This window comes from Budorcas taxicolor, chromosome 9 (genome assembly GCF_023091745.1).
Source record: "Budorcas taxicolor isolate Tak-1 chromosome 9, Takin1.1, whole genome shotgun sequence".
Lineage (NCBI taxonomy): Eukaryota > Metazoa > Chordata > Mammalia > Artiodactyla > Bovidae > Budorcas > Budorcas taxicolor.
In genome coordinates this window covers 25,859,642-25,878,548 of record NC_068918.1, presented here as the reverse complement: position 1 = coordinate 25,878,548, position 18,907 = coordinate 25,859,642, and the positions used below count along the sequence as shown (strand labels likewise).

Here is an 18,907-nt window from a genome sequence, read left to right as displayed (position 1 = left end):
ATGCAGAAATCTGAGTTGGAATTGGCTCACTTTACTTACTTACACCAGCTTTTTAGCTACTCTCCTCATCATGACGATGACCAAGTGCATCTGCCTAGATTGAGAGAACCTAGACTATATACCATGGTACCTTCACCTGGATCAGCCTATGGGAAATAAGATGGGATATATAAACGCTTCTAACTGTTTTAGCATGACCGTCGTAGAACAGAGCCAAGAACTCTACTGCAGGTAGAAAGGGGAGGGTGAGCGCTAGTTAACGGGTTAGTCCAGAGAATTTTGCTCTGTCACTACATATTATGTACTTTCAATCCCGCAAGAATATAAATATACTCTATCCCTCATCAAGAGTTAAAAACCTAAAAATTAACATTTTAATGTTGCCAGAAACTGGAAAGAGAAAATGTTAAGTCTGTAATTTTCACATTAGACAGTCTTTTATGCTTGTGTCTTATGTGGAGGGAAATCTGGTTTTTACGCCATTAAACCTTCTGGACTGTACCTTCACTTGTGTCCTTTGTTGTTCTGGGAAGTAGATACTTGAAAAGTGTGATGAGACCTCTGAGCCACGTAGCACTCATTTGCATGGTCTCTTTTCCTTTATAGGTTGGTGAAAGATGCTCCTTGGGATGAAGTCCCACTTGCTCACTCCCTGGTTGGTTTTGCCACTGCCTATGACTTCTTGTACAACTACCTGAGCAAGACACAACAGGAGAAGTTTCTTGAAGTGATTGCCAATGCCTCGGGGTATATGTATGAGACTTCATACAGGAGAGGATGGGGATTTCAATACCTGCACAATCATCAACCCACCAACTGCATGGCCTTGCTCACAGGAAGCCTGGTTCTGATGAATCAAGGTGTGTACAGCCGAGAAATGCCTTGAGCTGACGTCGGTCACAGTTACCACACTGTGAACCAAACATTTCTATAACTAGTCTAAGTACATGTTCACACTTGGCTCCTAACTAAGCCCAGACGATGATAATACCTCAGGCACTGCTTGGAGAGTTGAGAGACCTCTCTTTCCTCATTTCTGCTTGTTACGTTAGCCTGTTTGTTATTTTAGTATGCTGTCTTATTGTCCCAAGTCATATCCTTACACACAGGATCAGTGGTGTATACTCCTTTTTCCAATTTTTGACAGTGAAAGCAACCAGCCTGGATAGAGTTTATAAAAGCTAAACAGGTGGTTTATTATTTGAACTGAATATTCCTCACATACAGGTTGTGTGTCAATATATTGCTTCTTTTTTCCCCCTCTAAAGACTTTAAAAGAATCTATCTAAGGACTTCCCTATTGCTTCTTTGTTTCCCCTCTAAAGACTTTAAAAGAATCTATCTAAGGACTTCCCTGGTGGTCCAGTGGTTCAGACTTTGCCTTCCAATGCAGGGCATCCTGGTTCGATCCCTAGTTGAGGAGGTAAGATCCCACACACCTCGGGGCCACAAAACCAAATATAAAACAGAAGCAGTATTGTAACAGATTCAATAAAGACTTTAAAAATGGTCCACATCAAAAAAAATCTTTAAAAATAAAATCAGTTAATCTAGATCATTCAGGTCAAATTTACAGTTGCCTTTTATGGACCATATAGCTGCTTTGCCTTATTGTATTATATAATTGCTAATATCACATTTTCTTTTTTATAATTAAATTTATTTTTAATTGAAGAATAATTGCTTTATAATAATTGTGTTGGTGTCTGCCATCACATTTTCTTTGTTCTTGTAATTCTGACTTAATTACAACTCCTGTTGAGAGACATCTGTAAATAACTAACTAAGGTCATGTTTAAGAAAAATGACCCTTGGTTCACAGTGAATTATTAGAATATTAAATATATACTAATAACTGGAAAATCTAAAAGAGTTTAACTCAAAAAAATTTTTTTAATTAAAAAAATTAAAAGAGTTTAACTCTTGATTATTTTCCCCATAAGACTTAGTAAGCATTTTATAGATTATCCAGCATCAGATTTTACCCAAGCCTAAGTTTCTCCCTTGTCATATCAACCATCACTTTAAATTAGGTCTTAGAGGAAAGGAAACTAAAATTAATGGAGCATATGGCATGTGCTAATCCTTGCCCATATTTTATTTAATTCTCGCGTCAACTGTATAAGGTAGCTGGGCTTTGGACCCAATTCTAGCCAAATTCAAACTTCATTGTCTTTCCACTACATTTTGTTGCCTTTCTGAAAATAAAAATTCAGTTCATAGTAACTTAAGGAAAGCTTAACTAAGAGTGTAAATTTTTGCCCCCCACTCTCATGAATACAAACCAAATTTTAAAAGTCAAAAAGCCAGCCACATGAACCTACCATCAGACCATTTATAAATCCTCAGGCCTGTGGAAAGACAGCATCATGAATTGGTGGAAAGAACCCTAGAGTGAGCTGGATGGTAGCCCAGGGCCTTGGATTTTAGTCTAGTACAGTTTAATTCCCTTAGATAAAGTTTTAGTTCTTTACCAGCAAGAATAGAGCTTATTTCTTCATTCTCCACAGTAGATAAGATTGTTCCAGATGATAAACAGGCACCTAAAATACTGGCTCACATTGGATCACAATTTGTATTTGGCCTTGGCAGGAGGTTTTGCATGCATTTGTTTTCTGAATAAAGTCATGGTTTGCTCTGGGACGCAGTCTTCCAGGGCTTCTCCACAAGCAGCGCCCACACTGACGAGAAGAGGGAACAGAGAAAGGAGTGGAACCCCGGTCCTTCACATCTCTGTTAATCATCAGGCTTACAGCCCTCGCTTTCTTAGCTGTCTCGCTCTCACTCTAGGAGCTACCTTGGCCACTCTGCACTGATAATTCCATGTGCTCAGAGCAGCCTTGTAGATCCTGACTGTGGTAGCTTCGACAGGTGTGGCTCCCACTGAATTCACATGACATCTCAGCAGTGGGAGAATTAGGATTTGGTGGCTCAGTTGGTAAGGAATCCACCTACAGTGCAGGAGACCTGGATCCAATCCCTGGGTGGAGATCTCCTGGAGAAGGGAGTGCTACCCACTCCAGTATTCTTGTCTGGGGAATTCCACAGATAGAATAGTCTGGCGGGCTACAGTCCATTTGGTGACAGAGTCGGACACAACTTAAATGAACTAACACTTTCACTTTCTGTTCTGCTAACCCAGTCTGAGGCTTGGCACAGAGGGCCCACAGGATCACATGTATTCAGTTTACAAATCAACTGGAAAGAAGACAGAAATGAAATGTTTAAATGATTACACCATACTTGTAATAAGACCAGGGAATGAGACAAAGAGTATCATGAAGTTATGATTAAATATCAAATGAGTGTATTAAGTTTGCATTCAGCAGAACAAGTTTAGATGATGGTTCATAGAACTTTGAAGGATACATAGGATATGGATAAGTGAAAATAAGGAGAAATCCAGGCAAGATATATGGGTGATGGAAAAAATACAGGGCAGACCATTAGTAACAATATTTGTACCTCATATGGATAGATTTGAAATTTACAAAGGTAGACATTACCTCATCTCTCCTGGATAAAGTGTTCTAGAAGGAAAAAATAAAGAAAATCAGGTAATGAGGAGCAGTGAAATAGCAGTCCTGATTTTAAACATCAGTCACATTGGTGTCTGGCTGGAGATGGAGGATACAGATGAGGAAACGATGAAGATGATTGGGATTTAAACCCTAATAATTGGAAAATTAAAACCTATCCAGAAAGCTGGTATGTCAGGTGTGGAGCTGGATGGGAGAAGGGGCCAGTGCACAGCAGAGCCTGAGAATGGTGTTCCCCCCATGAGATGAGATCTGGGACTTACTTAGGCTGGGACTTCAGCTTTAGGCTTGGACACACCTGGTGGTACCTGGGCCTCTGGAAGCCCGCATCCCCTTGGCACATCTGGTAGGCCAAGGTAGAAGGTTCAGCATGGAAACTATGCACATGTCTATGGGAAAGAAATAACAAGTCTACTGACATTAGGAGACTGGGAGCTTAATTTGATCCTTTGGGGTTGTGTATTTTAAGTACAAGCAAACAAAACAAACTTTAAATCTAAAGACCTAGGTTCAGATCAAAGCTCTGTTCACTTTTAGTCGTATGCCAGAGAACAAGTCAACCTCTCTGTAATTTTAGAGAAATAGTGCATAATTGGGTTGTTAAAAGGATTAAGTAAGGTTATGTTTGGTACTATGTAACTTCCAAATGCTACAGAATGTGAGGAATTGTTATTGTTGCCTAAATGCTGGTTTCACAAAAATGATAGAAAAATAGCATTTCTGAGTGAAAAGGATTTTATAAAATATTTTAGACCTTTAATTCCCAGTTGGGGAAAATGAAAACAGTGGCAGGTGAAGAAGTACTTGAACAAAATCATGTAGCTCATTTTTGGCAGACTTGGGACTCCCAGTTGATTTTTGTCACCTTTAGACTACTCCAAGGGTCTCTCCACCCCACTGTGATGCCTTGTCTGATGCTGTGACATCTAAAAGCACATAAACGACGAGATACTGTCTGCTAAGAACAGGATAAGTTGGAGACTGTTCATTTAGCATTTCTAGAATTTGCAGCTTATTACAGATTCTGTAAAATAATGGCAACAGTTGTGAAGTGGAAAACTTCAAAAATATTTTCAGTTGGTGATTTTTAGAGAAACTGAATAAAAGTCTCAATATACAAGATCTTTTCTTGCAGGCATGAAGTATGTCAATTTGTAACCTCAGATGTGGTGTGATTTCAATTTATTAACGATTATTAAATTACTGATACTTATTGAAAGGTTTGCCTTTAATTAATAAATGACCTGTATCAAGAACTTCTTAACTTAAATCATGGACTCATCATAAACCTGGATTAGCAAGATGCTGTTTATAACATTGAAAAGTGAGAGTTTTACAAAGCACAGTTTGCATAAAGTAGTCAGATAACCAAGAGGGTTTTATTTGGCCACATTTTTGTTTCTGCTTTGTTACATCCTTAGTCATTGTTTCCATGTGTTTTCATCCTTTAGGGTACCTTCAGGAAGCTTACTTATGGACCAAACAAGTTCTGACCATCATGGAGAAGTCTCTGGTCTTGCTCCGAGAGGTGACAGATGGCTCCCTCTATGAAGGAGTTGCATATGGCAGCTACACCACCAGATCACTCTTCCAGTATATGTTTCTTGTTCAAAGGCACTTTGACATCAACCACTTTGGCCACCCATGGCTTAAACAACACTTTGCATTTATGTATAGAACCATTCTGCCAGGTACAGTAAAGACTTAGAAGTGAAAAAAACTTTAAACTATTTTAATTTTTTCTGATTATGAAGATGCGCTAGATTAAGAAATGTGGGATTTGAGCCATATTGAGGTTAAAGGGATTTTTTTTTAATCAAAGAATTTAAGAGTTGTATATAGCCAAGAATATTCTGGATGTTAATGTGAGGATTTCTGATTTAAATATTATAAAATGTGGAATATAACAGATCAAATATAATTTGTAGTCCCATGGTACTTTTATTTTTGTGTGTATACAAACTTGGGTACATATACAAACTCTTTTTCATGAATCTAAAAATATAAATATTTATAATTTTATGTTATTTTCCTTTATGTATAAACCCTAATTAATCCTTTTTTTTTTTTTAGTTTTAAATTTTTTCTTCTAAACTATACAGACATAATTCAAAATAGAGATTACACTTGGAGGTTTAGTATTCTCTTTAAATATTTTTGGGTTTGATCCCTGGGTCGGGAAGATCCCCTAGAGAAGAGAATGGCTATCCATGCCAATATTCTTGCCTGGGGAATTCCATGGACAGAGGAGCCTGGTGGGCAATAGTCCATATTGAAATAAATGGTATAAAATATAGAAAGCTAACCAAAAAATGAATATCTATGAAACCTCTAATTTCTTCTTGTTATGTGGTAAGCTTTTAAGTAAGCATTTTAAGAGAACTGGCTTTTAAGAGAGAAGCCTTTTATTCTCACTAAATTCATTTCTAGGACAGACTAACTCTGCTTACTTCTAAACAGGAGTAAATTTTCATCAGGCTGGATTCTTCCCCAGTGAAATGCAGTTTTTAGTTGAGTGATTCTAGACCTACGGCAAACAATCCAGGTTTTAAATCTTTTTGCTCTGGCTATATACTCATGGATTGGATAGAAACTCCATTATTGCATTGTTATCAAAAAAATACTACAGAGCCCCCAGAAGAACCATGTTATGATTTGGTTTAGAATCAGATTCAGAACCCTGTTGTTTTATCACGTATCCTTGCACATTCAGGAGCAGCCTCTTTTTTCTTTGTTTATCTTGGTTAACACAGGCCATCTAAAGCAAGGGAGGCCTTTAAGGAGCCTCAAAGCTTTGTAATTTGATCTGAGATCTAATAATCTGCCACACTGGGGCTTTGACTTGCTGTGAACTGTGTATATGGCTACTTCCTAAGGTGGAAAAGACAATGTAATCACCTTTAAGTGGAGAACCCATGTGTTTGTTTCAGTTAGTGAAACAACCTTTATTGAACATTGATGTGCCAGGCACTGTCATAGGCAAGGGATTCAAAGAGTAATAAGACATACAATCTGCTTTTAAGATACTCACAGATTAGCAAAAGATTCAGAAAGTCACAATTTATAATAAGATTTACTTGGACAACCATTTACTAAACTGGCAGGAGCAAAAACATTAGCTATAAATTATGTAACTATGATCATGCAGGCATTTTTAGAAGGGATTCTGCGTTGTCAATCTGTTCTCAACAACAGTTTTTTTCCTCTACACTATCTGTTCTAGTAACAATTATCCCTGTCTGAACCAGAGTTTTCTCCCATTATTCTTTTTCGAGGATGCCTGGAGTATATCTGTTCTTACTTGCTTCTGTTTTTCTGACCTATTCCAGTATGATCTTTGCATTTTTTTTCTCTTTTCTTCAACTTCTGACAGTACATGTGGGCAGGATCTTCTCTGGGAATGGTTTTGTTTTCTTCCTCCAGATACTCAGTTTCTCCCCTAAACCTTCTAATTTCCACTGTTGTTCCTGTTCATTCGCTAAGTCATGGACTCTTTGTGACTCCATGGACTGCAGCAAGCCAGGATTCCACGTCCTTCATTATCTCCTGGAGTTTGCTCAGGTTCATGTCCGTTGAGTCGGTGATGCCATCCAACCATGTCATCCTCTGCCACTGTCTTCTCCTTTTGCCCTCAATCTTTCCGAGCATCGTGGTCTTTTCCAATGAGTTGGCTCATGGCATCAGGTGGCCAAAGTACTGGAGCTTCAACTTCAACAGCAGTCCTTCCAGTGAATATTCAGGGTTGATTTCCTTTAGGATTATCAACTGGTTTGATCTACTTGCAGTCCAAGAGACTCTCAAGAGTCTTCTCCACTGCTACTGTATTGAATGCCAAATTGAAACACTTTATGTTATTATCTTGGCCTGGGATGTGTTGGTGGAAAAGCTAGTGCTCCTTCCAGGTGCAGGGACTCACCATGCACAAGAGGATAGATAGCCCATGTATCCATGCAAGTATAATTGCATATGGCATGGACACTGGAAAATGAGGAAGCTGAGCAACATACGTAAGCATTCCATTACCAATGACAAGTTGCCACATAACAAGCTGATACACAAGGTTTGTGGAAGACCTTTGGAAGGATTCTGATTAATTGGGGTAGAGCAAAGGGATCATGGTTCTGTTTCTTATTTTTATACTAGAAGACAGTTGATTCCAGTTTGCAACAAGGATTCAGAATCATTGTTGGGGGCGTTATGGAAGTATGTAGTTTTAAATTTATCTTAATTCTGTCAAACGTCTTTCCTCAGGGTTTCAAAGAACTGTGGCTATTGCAGACTCAAATTACAACTGGTTTTATGGTCCGGAAAGCCAATTAGTGTTCCTGGATAAATTTGTCATGCGTAACGGCAGTGGCAACTGGTTGGCTGACCAGATCAGAAGGAACCGTGTGGTGGAAGGTCCAGGGACGCCGTCCAAAGGGCAACGCTGGTGTACTCTTCACACGGAATTTCTCTGGTATGCTACATTGTACTGGCTTGAAAGAGAAATTGTACCCAGGGACACTGTGTGTTAAATTTTTTTGCATTAAAAAAGAAAAACTCATCTCTTCATGCCACTGACACACTCACAGCTTCTGTTCAGTTCATATTGCAGTTTTGAGACTCTGTTAGAAATATTTCCTTCCATTTAAGATCTAATTACTGTTTGCTGTTTTTGCTTTTCTTGTATTAGAGATATCCTTGGCTCACACTGTTTCATAGATATGCATGTTTTGATTTACATCATTTTTGAAGTCATCTAAAGAGAAAAACCACAAAATTTAGACCTAGTTTTTCTGATAATCACACCGAAGGAAAAAAAAAGGTAGTAAAATGTTTTGTTTCGGTAAATGGAGCATTATAATCTTCTAATAGCAAAGCTGTTACTAAATTTTCAAAACTATTTAAAAGTGTTTGACAATATTTGACAGTTTTACTTTGATAATAAAAGAACCATGTAATTTTTTTTGCTTTAATCTTTTAAGCCTAGAAAGAGCAGCCAGGGTCTCCTTTTTTAAAGTACTGCCAAATACATTGTTGGCATCCAATAAATTAAAGTTAAAATAAAAGTTACAGAGAATTGGTTAATCGTTAATCCCTGATGTCTTTTCAAGCTATTGGAATTTGCATTCAACTACAAAGTAAGTCAAAAGTAAGTAAGTAAGCTTGCAAGGTTTGATTGCTTCTTTTCATTAAAAAAAAAAAAAAACCCAAGAGGAAGAAAAATGTTAGTAGAGTGATAACTGTCATAGTTTAACCATCATTTTTAAAAACAATCTTCACAGATGAACTACATATATTAATAAGTAGCCATTCCTGACTCCATTTAGGGGTATGAAGTAATTACTTAATAGTGTCTTCACTTACTCATAAATAAACAACCAAGAGAATTCTATAAAGCTGCTTCTAGGAGTCAGATTAATGGTAAGTCTAACTTGGTTCAGAATGTGCCTTTATGGGATTGGGAATATGAAAACTGACTCAGGGATTTCCCTGGTGGTTTTTGTGGTTGAGGAAGTAAGATCCCGCATGCCGTGTGGCCAAAAAAAAAAAGAGAGAGGGAGAGAAATAAATGGTAAATACCTGAAAAAATGACCAAAACCTGAGAGAAGGATGGCCAGTTTGCTTATATCTGGATTTGTTAAATTGCGATAATTAAGCCAACCCTCTACTCAAAGTAGAGATTTTTGATGTCCTGAAACAAACTCCAAAACAGCCCAAATCCAGTACCAATAAGCCGAACCCTACCACAGCTGACCGATTCACTTTTGAGACCTGTCTAAGAGCCAGCACATGTCTGCCTTCCCTCCCTTGAGCAGCAGATCACATGAACCTGCCAAGGCTGTTGTCTGAAGTCACCAAAAGCAAAAAGTCATCTTCATTATTATTTTTACAGCCTTTCTGAATCAAGACCTGTGTTTTTAACCTGTGTTAATTAAGTAATGTTAATTATTGTCTTACTTTGATAATAAACCTGTATCATAAATTAAGATAAGAAATGTATTATTGAAAAAGCATGCAGATTAAAACAAAACAAAACCTTTGGATTTTTGTCTGGACTGAACAATGGGAGGAACAATCATAAATCCTCCCCCCACTATGAGATTGTTTCCTGAATTTCATGCATTTATATTCTTAGACATTGCATTGGCAGTAAATTTTATCTGATATGTGGAATTCGACTGTATGTAAATTTATTCCTTTAGAGGGGAGGAAAGTACCAAATTTGAGTTTCAGTTTTTGCAGAACAGTACTTGCTTATCACTAAGTGATTGTGCTGTGCTGTGCTTAGTCACTCAGTCGTGTTCGACGCTGTGACTCCCTGGACTGCAGTACGCCAGGCTCCTCTGTCCCTGGGGATTCCCCAGGCAGCAGTGCTGGAGTGGGTTGCCATGCCCTCCTCCAGCAGGTCTTCCCGACACAGGGATTGAACCCAGGTTTCCCACATTGCAGGCAGATTCTTTACCAACTGAGCCACCACGGAAGCCCAAGAACACCAGAGTGGGTAGCCTGTTCCTTCTCTGGGGGATCATCCCAACCCAGGAATCGAACCAGGGTCTCCTGCATTGCAGGCGAACTCTTTTACCAGCTGAGCTACCAGAGAAGGCCACTCAAGGATTGCTAGAGTCTAAATATTTTTTTAAAGATTTTTTTTTTGATGTGGCCCATTTTTAAAGTTTGTTTAAAATTAAAAGTTTGTTTTAAAAATTTAACAAATTTTATTGAATGTGTTACAGTATGGCTTCTGTTTTATGTTTTGCTTTCTTGTCCACGAGGCATATGGGATCTTTGCTCTCCAACCAGGGACTGAACTTGAACTCCCTGCATAGGAAGGTGAGGTCTTAACCACTGGACCACCAGGGAGGTCCCTAGAGTCTAAATCTTAGTGTGTGGTTTCCTAGAATAGGAGCCCCTCAACTAGAGGTTTGGGTGGGCTGCTTAATTCTGTGAGCCCCAGTCTCATTTGGGTGGCAGTTCTGAAATCATTAAGTGAGGAAGGTCCACGTAGAGATGATCAGCAGCGGTCACTTCAGGCTCACACCCTTCACAGATGTCAAGGTACACTTGTGTCCCATTCGCCAAGGACATTCCTCTACACGCTGATTGTGCATGGGTGTTTTCAGAAAAGTCCATAATGCAGTCTACACGCCAGCGCTCCGCGTAGCATCTGTGTGTTGTTTCCTCTAGCCACGTTGCCATGTGGCATCACTGTGCTGATATGTCCTTTCACTTCTATCAGAAAATCATGTAATTTTTTAAAATTAATTCTTTCAGGTACGATGCCAGCTTGAAATCTGTCCCCCCTCCCGATTTCGGCACCCCGACATTGCATTATTTTGAAGATTGGGGCGTTGTGACTTACGGAAGTGCGCTGCCTGCAGAAATCAATAGATCTTTCCTTTCCTTCAAGTCAGGAAAACTAGGGGGACGTGCAATATATGACATTGTCCACAGAAACAAATACAAAGACTGGATCAAAGGCTGGAGGAATTTTAACGCGGGGCATGAACATCCTGATCAAAACTCATTTACCTTCGCTCCCAATGGTGTGCCTTTCATTACTGAGGCTCTCTACGGGCCAAAGTACACCTTCTTCAACAATGTTTTGATGTTTTCCCCAGCTGCCTCCAAGAGTTGCTTTTCTCCCTGGGAGGGCCAGGTCACAGAAGACTGTTCATCAAAATGGTCTAAATATAAGCACGACCCAGCAGCTAGCTGTCAGGGGAGAGTGGTTGCCGCAGTGGAGAAAAATGGGGTGGTTTTCATCCGAGGAGAGGGTGTGGGTGCTTATAACCCCCAGCTTCACCTGAGGAACGTTCAGAGAAATCTGATCCTCCTGCATCCACAGCTTCTCCTCCTTGTGGATCAGATACACCTGGGAGAGGACAGCCCCTTGGAGAGGGCAGCAAGCTTCTTTCACAATGTGGATTTTCCTTTCGAGGAGACGGTGGTAGATGGGGTCCACGGAGCTCTCATTAGGCAGCGAGATGGCCTCTATAAAATGTACTGGATGGATGATACTGGCTACAGTGAGAAAGGAACCTTTGCCTCAGTGACATACCCTCGCGGCTATCCCTACAACGGGACAAACTACGTGAATGTCACCACGCACCTCCGAAGTCCCGTCACCAGGGCAGCTTACCTCTTTATAGGGCCATCCGTCGATGTTCAGAGCTTCAGCATCCACGGAGATGCTCAGCAACTGGATGTGTTCGTGGCCACCAGCGAGCATGCCTACGCCACTTACCTGTGGATAGGAGAGACCGCAGGGCAGTCAGCCTTTGCGCAGGTCATTGCTGACCGGCAGAAAATTCTGTTTGACCGGAGTTCAGCCATCAGGAGCATCGTTGTCCCAGAGGTGAAGGACTACGCGGCTCTGGTGGAACAGAACCTGCAGCATTTTAAGCCCGTGTTCCAGCTGCTGGAGAAGCAGATCCTGTCCCGCGTCCGGAACACAGCCAGCTTTAGGAAGACTGCTGAGCGCCTGCTGAGATTTTCAGATAAGAGACAGACCGAGGAGGCCATTGACAGGATTTTTGCCATATCACAGCAGCAGCAGCAGCAGCAGAGCAAGTCCAAGAAGAACCGAAGGGGAGGCAAGCGCTATAAATTCGTGGATGCTGTCCCTGATATTTTTGCACAGATTGAAGTCAATGAAAGAAAGGTTCGTCAGAAAGCTCAGATCTTAGCACAGAAAGAACTGCCCATAGATGAAGATGAAGAAATGAAAGACCTTTTAGATTTCGCAGACATAACATACGAGAAACACAAAAACGGTGATGTGATGAATGGCCGGTTTGGCCAGGCTCGGATGGTGACAACGACTCACAGCAGAGCCCCAGCGCTGTCCGCCTCATACACCAGACTGTTTCTGATTCTCAACATTGCTATTTTCTTTGTCATGTTGGCAATGCAACTGACGTATTTCCAGAGGGCTCAGAGTCTTCATGGCCAAAGATGTCTCTATGCGGTCCTTCTAATAGATAGCTGTATTTTATTATGGTTGTATTCTTCTTGTTCCCAATCACAGTGTTAGTATTGAAACTATAAGTGGCTTGATTGTTTTGTGGTCACAAGTCTATGCAAAAAGAAAAGAAAAATTCATTGCCCTAGTTTATTACTGGATTTTTTTTTTTTTTCAGATTCTTTTAACAAATTAAGGGGAAGGTACTTCCACACAAGGAATCAGGGACATGGAGAACTCAGTATGCATAGAGGCAAAGAATTAGAAATAAGGGTAGCTTGATTGCCACATGGTGTTTCTGGAAATGTTTGGCTTGGCTGAATTAGGAATCCATATAATACTACTCTTAAAAGAACAAAAAGTCTGGTTTTAAGTACTGTTTCTTCTTAAGAGAAAGAGACTTAGATAGAATTGGATTTTATTAATATTAATTTAATGCTATTAGCACTCTCCAGATACTATTTTATGGAAAGACTGAGACACAGAATTCTGAAAAATACAGAAAGTTTTTTAATGTTGTAATCATATTAAAAATAAGTGTTGGTAAGTCCCGGTTATGATGGTGTCAACTTCCTTGGAGAAAAAATCATGTGAATAACAGTGTCTGCATATTGGGTTACAGTTTAGATAATATGGTAAAATAATGGCAAAAGGTTGTTAAAAACTTGAGATATATCTCTAGGAGAAAACATATATTAGTGAATGAACGTTTCCTTGATGATGTTGATTTATGCATACACATAATTGACTGCTTTTACACATCCATTGTTTGTTCAATAAGTAAAACAATTACAGGTAACTTAGTTTCCTATTTTCCTTCTATGGAAAACTGTTACAGACCCAATGACTAACTACAAAATAAAATATTTAATATTTGACTGTTGATTTCAATACCAAAGAAGATGGGGAAGCTAAAATTTGAATATAATTCTCATTTTTTTTTTAATAGAAAACTTTCTCTAAGTTTATTTTGCTAAATAAACATCATAATTGTGACTTTTCTGCAGTGTCTTTCTTTTTTCCATTCCATTCCATTTCCATTCCATTCAACATGTATTCAAGAGTTTTGAAATCTTTGAAGAAAACTGTTTATTTGAACTTGCATTAATTAAGCATAAGTTGGAATAAGCAAAATAAGTTGCTTATTTTCTTTTTTGTTGTTTAAACATATTTTAAACAGCTAAACAAAAGCCAAATTCTGATATTTAGGTAATATCAAACTTTAAAAAACTATTTTAAAAATTTTGATTAAATAAGAGCAAGGGCTGCTCTCTGGTTGCAGTGTGCAGGCCTCTCATCGTGGTGGCTTCTCCTGTTGCAGAGCAGAGGCTCTAGGGCCCTCAGGTTTCTGTCGTTGTGGTGCACGGGCTTAGTTGCCCCGAAGCATATGGAATCTTCCCAGACCTGGGATCGAACCAATGTCCCCTGCACTCCAAGATGTATTCTTAACCAGTGGACCACCAGGGAATCCCAGTACCAAACTTTTAAAACATAAAATTTTCGAATTGTGATTAAGTCCTCAGGAGGTAATAGCAGTACTGACTACCGGATATGTATTCCACAGATTGTTATTTCAGCATAAGAAAATGATATACTTAAAAGGAACTTGAGTGGATTGTCTTACATTTAGCATATTTGAGTCTTCTATATTTCTCCCTCGAAAACAGAGAATATGTTTGGCTCAAGTTTATAATAAGAATACATTTGCTGATACAAATCTAAGGTAATAATGACCATCTTTTCCTTGTACATGTCCTTTTGGTTCATGGAAATACTAATAAGTAACAGAAAACGAGAACGTGGAGAAACTTATGAGCCCCTTTTCTCAGTTTTAATTTTGAATCTTCTTACACTAAAAAAACCCACAAGTCTGACTTTTCACTGTGCTTCACTCATACTGGAAATCTAGAAAATGACTTCTGAGGAAGTTTTTTTTTTTTTTTTTTTCTTTCATGGAAGAAATCTCTGGGGAGGATGTCATTACACACTGTTTGAAAGAATAATGTTTTCAAAAGAATAATGCTTCCGTTTGTCCTGCATGGATGCTGTTACAGGGTTTTAAACTTGCTTTATGTGACAGATTCTACGTTTACTTAACCTCATTCGACATTCCTCTCTTCTACTCTTTCTCATTCAGAAAGGATGAATTGTCTGAAATGATCAAAAGCAAATTTTGAAAAACAGGGTAAATTGCTCTTTGAGGCTACCAAGCAAACCTGATCTCAGACCCGAAAACTCAGGCATACTTTCTCATAGAGATGAAAAGTGCTTTCCTTTTGTTTTCACTAGCTTAGGGCAGGCAGTGAATTTGTCCCCATAGCATGATCCAGTATAATACATAAGCTCACTTATAAAGCAACTTTTAAAAATGCAGTAATTCCATATCTTGAAAACAAAATTACAGGATTTGTTTTCCTTCTAGTGGATCTTGTATTTATTTTAATTGAAAAGAAATTTCCACAGTCAGTGACTTAAGTGGCAAAGCAAGAAAAAAAATGCTAAGACAGATCACAGCTCTTCATAACGAGACATGCTTTATATCAGGGATACTGCATATTTGAATAAAACTAAGAAACTCTCTATCTTCCAGAAAAACAAGCGATGTTAAATCTCTCTTGAAACTGAGTAATTCATTATGAAATCTGTTTCAGCACTGCTCACTGTGAAAGGAGTATTTCAGGCTTACTGGATCACATGGAACTTTCTTCAGAGGATTGGCAGGACTTGGTGTCCTCACCCTAAAGAAAATTTGGGCATCTTGAGCCTACAGAGCTTGTCTGTGTAGTGGAAGAGGCATGTTTCCTGGGTGGTAACTGATTAGGTTCTTAACAGCCATAATGATGGATGAGACCTATTTGCTGAGAGAAGTCTTTTGAGATCCTTGTTATAACTGTTAATAAAGTCAACTGGAAGACATTCTTAAACTGTTTTAATAGAATCTATTATGTCACCTAGAATATTGAATTTAATTCTGCCGCAAAGGTTTTAGTCATAGTTTTTAAGAAGTACCAACTGTTCCAAGGTTACTAGAAAATAGTTTTAACATATACACTGTTTAATTTTTTAAGAAGAAAAATTTATAGTACAACTTAACCTGCTTTAAAAAAAAATTTGACAGTTCACAAACCACCACAAAAGAATTGGAAATTTCTCCAAATTTTTGAGAGCAAACAAGTTATGAAATGCTTGTGTGTTTGTTACTTAATAAAAAGTAAATGCATGTTGTTCGTTAGAAATATAAATCAAGATCAACTGGGCACTTCTGAGAGTTAAAAGAGAAGCAGACAAGATTCCAAGACTGTTCTAGGAAAATTAGGACATATGGTCATCTGTGTCTTAGAGTAATTCAGGAAATAAAAGGGGCAAGGAATGTATACGAAGACCTGAGTTCAGTGCTTTAAAAAGAAGCTTGAGATGATCTTGTTAACACAAATTGTCACTTGCCACTGCCTTACCTACTTACCTGCTTCTACAAGGATTAAATCACGTGCTACTGCAGCTGCTGATTTTCAACAGCCCCTGAAAGGAGTTCAGGGTGGAGAGAGAAGAGGTACTCCATACTTGGAAAAAATTGGCAAGACAAGTCTTCAGATAGTTAGATATTTTCAGGAGCTGATTTAGGAACCCAATTCTTACATCTCCCCACATCTAGAAAAGCACTAAAATCCTTCATGGTAATGACTGTTCCTCATGACTAGCTAAGCTTCATGAGAGTAGCAGAAATCTGGAAAAATATGTGCTTGATGGCAAGTATCCCCCTTCATCAAAATCACATATATACTGAATCTTCCCCCCCTGCCTCTTGGGAGCAGTTTCTCAGAATTCTCTGGGGTGCCGTCTCCCTGACTGTGGTCCTCACGTTGCCCCCAATAAAATTTAACTCACAACTCTCACGTTTGACATTTTCTTAAAGTCACCAATCAGATTGAGCCTCCAGCTGCAGAAACAAACTCAAGCAAAGGGAGGTTTTATCTACTTATTACTGTACTTAACATCACTTCTGTTGGCAAATCACTTGATTATTCCTCTTTATGTTCACGTAGAGAAGAATTCAGTTTCTGCAGCTTATTTAGCTTATTGGCGTAGATAACTTGTTTTTCCAGCAATGTTTCAGCTAGATATGTGCTTTACACTATATAACAGTGAAGTACTGAAGAGTTTTCAGTAAATGACAGAGAAATCATGCATTCCAATACATGGTCTAAATATTTAAATTTCAGTCATCAATTATTTTACAGGTTAAAACCCTATTAAGCAAGATGTAATTGCCATGCAAGATAAAAGTTGATGAAGTTACATTATGACTTTCCTGTTCTTGGCAGTGCAGTTTCTTTCGGGGGGGTTTTCCTTTCTGTTTGTTTTCTGTAAGTTATAAGCACACATGATTGGAAAAGTAAAATAGCACTAGAAGGCTTGTATTTTTCAAAGCCTCCTGCCCTCTCTCTTTTCACTCTAGATTCCTGCTTCCTGGAAGTAACCAATTTCAGATCATCTTAGCTGTTGGGTTCATTACATCCTTGTTTGTGTTAAAGTGTAAAATTTCCTACCAATGAAAAGAGGATTTAGCTTTTTCACTCATCTCCCCTTTCTTCACACTTGTTTCATGCACCACCTTTCTTCTCACAGAGCTATCATAACTTCTGGCCCACTCTGTCAGGAATTTATTTTACTGACAGTATTTGCATATTCAGTTCAGTTCAGTCACTCAGTTGTGTCTGACTCTTTGTGACTCCATGAATTGCAGCACGCCAGGCCTCCCTGTACATCACCAACTCCTGGAGTTCACTCAGACTCATGTCCATTGAGTTGGTGATGCCATCCAGCCATCTCATCCTCTGTCGTCCCCTTCTCCTCCTGCCCCCAATCCCTCCCAGCATCAGAGGTCTTTTCCAATGAGTCAACTCTTCACATGAGGTGGCCAAAATATTGGAGTCTCAGCTTTAGCATCAGTCCTTCCAATGAACACCCAGGACTGATTTCCTTTAGGATGGACTGGTTGGACCTCCTTGCAGTTCAAGAGACTCTCAAGAGTCTTCTCCAATACCACAGTTCAAAAGCATCAGTTCTTCGGTGCTCAGCTTTTCTTCCCAGTCCAACTCTCACATCCATACATGACCACTGGAAAAACCATAGCATGAGTAGACAGCAAAGTAATGTCTCTGCTTTTGAATATGCTATCTAGGTTGGTCATAACTTTCCTTCCAAAGAGTAAGCATCTTTTAATTTCATGGCTGGAATCACCATCTGCAGTGATTTGGGAGCCCCCCAAAATAAAGTCTGACACTGTTTCCACTGTTTCCCCATTTATTTCCCAAGAAGTGATGGGATCAGATGCCATGATCTTAGTTTTCTGAATGTTGAGTTTTAAACCAAATTTTTCACTCCTCGTTCACTTTCATCAAGAGGCTTTTTAGTTCCTCTTCACTTTCTGCCATAAGGGTGGTGTCATCTGCGTATCTGAGGTTATTGATATTTCTCCCAGCAATCCTGATTCCAGCTTGTGCTTCTTGCAGCCCAGCGTTTCTCATGATGTACTCTGCATAGAAGTTAAATAAGCAGGGTGACAGTATACAGCCTTGACACACTCCTATTCCTATTTGGAACCAGTCTGTTGCTCCATGTCCAGTTCTAACTGTTGCTTCCTGACCTGCATACAGGTTTCTCAAGAGACAGGTCAGGTGGTCTGGTATTCCCATCTCTTTCAGAATTTTCCACAGTTTCTTGTGATCCACACAGTCAAAGGCTTTGGCATAGTCAATAAAGCAGAAATAGATGTTCTTCTGGAACTCTCTTGCTTTTTCCATGATCCAGCGGATGTTGGCAATTTGATCTCTGGTTCCTCTGCCTTTTCTAAAACCAGCTTGAACATCTGGAAGTTCATGGTTCATGTATTGCTGAAGCCTGGCTTGGATAATTTTGAGCATTACTTTACTCTCATGTGAGATAAGTGCAATTGTGTGGTAGTTTGGGCATTCTTTGGCATTGCCTTTCTTTGGAATTGGAATGAAAACTGACCTTGTCCAGTCCTGTGGCCACTGCTGAGTTTTCCAAATTTGCTGGCATATTGAGTGCAGCACTTTCACAGCATCATCTTTCAGGATTTGAAATAGCTCCACTGGAATTCCATCACCTCCTCTAGCTTTGTTCATAGTGATGCTTTCCAAGGGCCACTTGACTTCACATTCCAGGATGTCTGGCTCTAGGTAAGTGATCACACCATTGTGATTATCTGGGTCGTGAAGATATCTTTTGTATGGTTCTCCTGTGTATTCTTGCTACCTCTTCTTAATATCTACTGCTTTTGTTAGATCCATACCGTATCTGTCCTTTATTGAGCCCATCTTTGCATGAAATGTTCCTTTGGTATCTCTAATTTTCTTGAAGAGATCTCTAGTCTTCCCCATTCTGTTGTTTTCCTCTA

General features: G+C 39.2%; 1 protein-coding gene across 1 annotated transcript in view; it reads left to right on the top strand.

The window, feature by feature from the left end:
* The window catches only part of DSE (dermatan sulfate epimerase), a 72,662-nt gene extending 60,104 nt beyond the window's left edge, over positions 1 to 12,558 (top strand). Inside the window, exons 3-6 of the mRNA XM_052645925.1 lie at positions 607 to 860; positions 4,991 to 5,230; positions 7,791 to 7,998; positions 10,797 to 12,558. Of these exons, the coding sequence (XP_052501885.1) occupies positions 607 to 860; positions 4,991 to 5,230; positions 7,791 to 7,998; positions 10,797 to 12,558 (2,464 nt within the window). The remainder of the gene's footprint in view (positions 1 to 606; positions 861 to 4,990; positions 5,231 to 7,790; positions 7,999 to 10,796) is intronic.
* Positions 12,559 to 18,907: the final 6,349 nt, after the last annotated feature.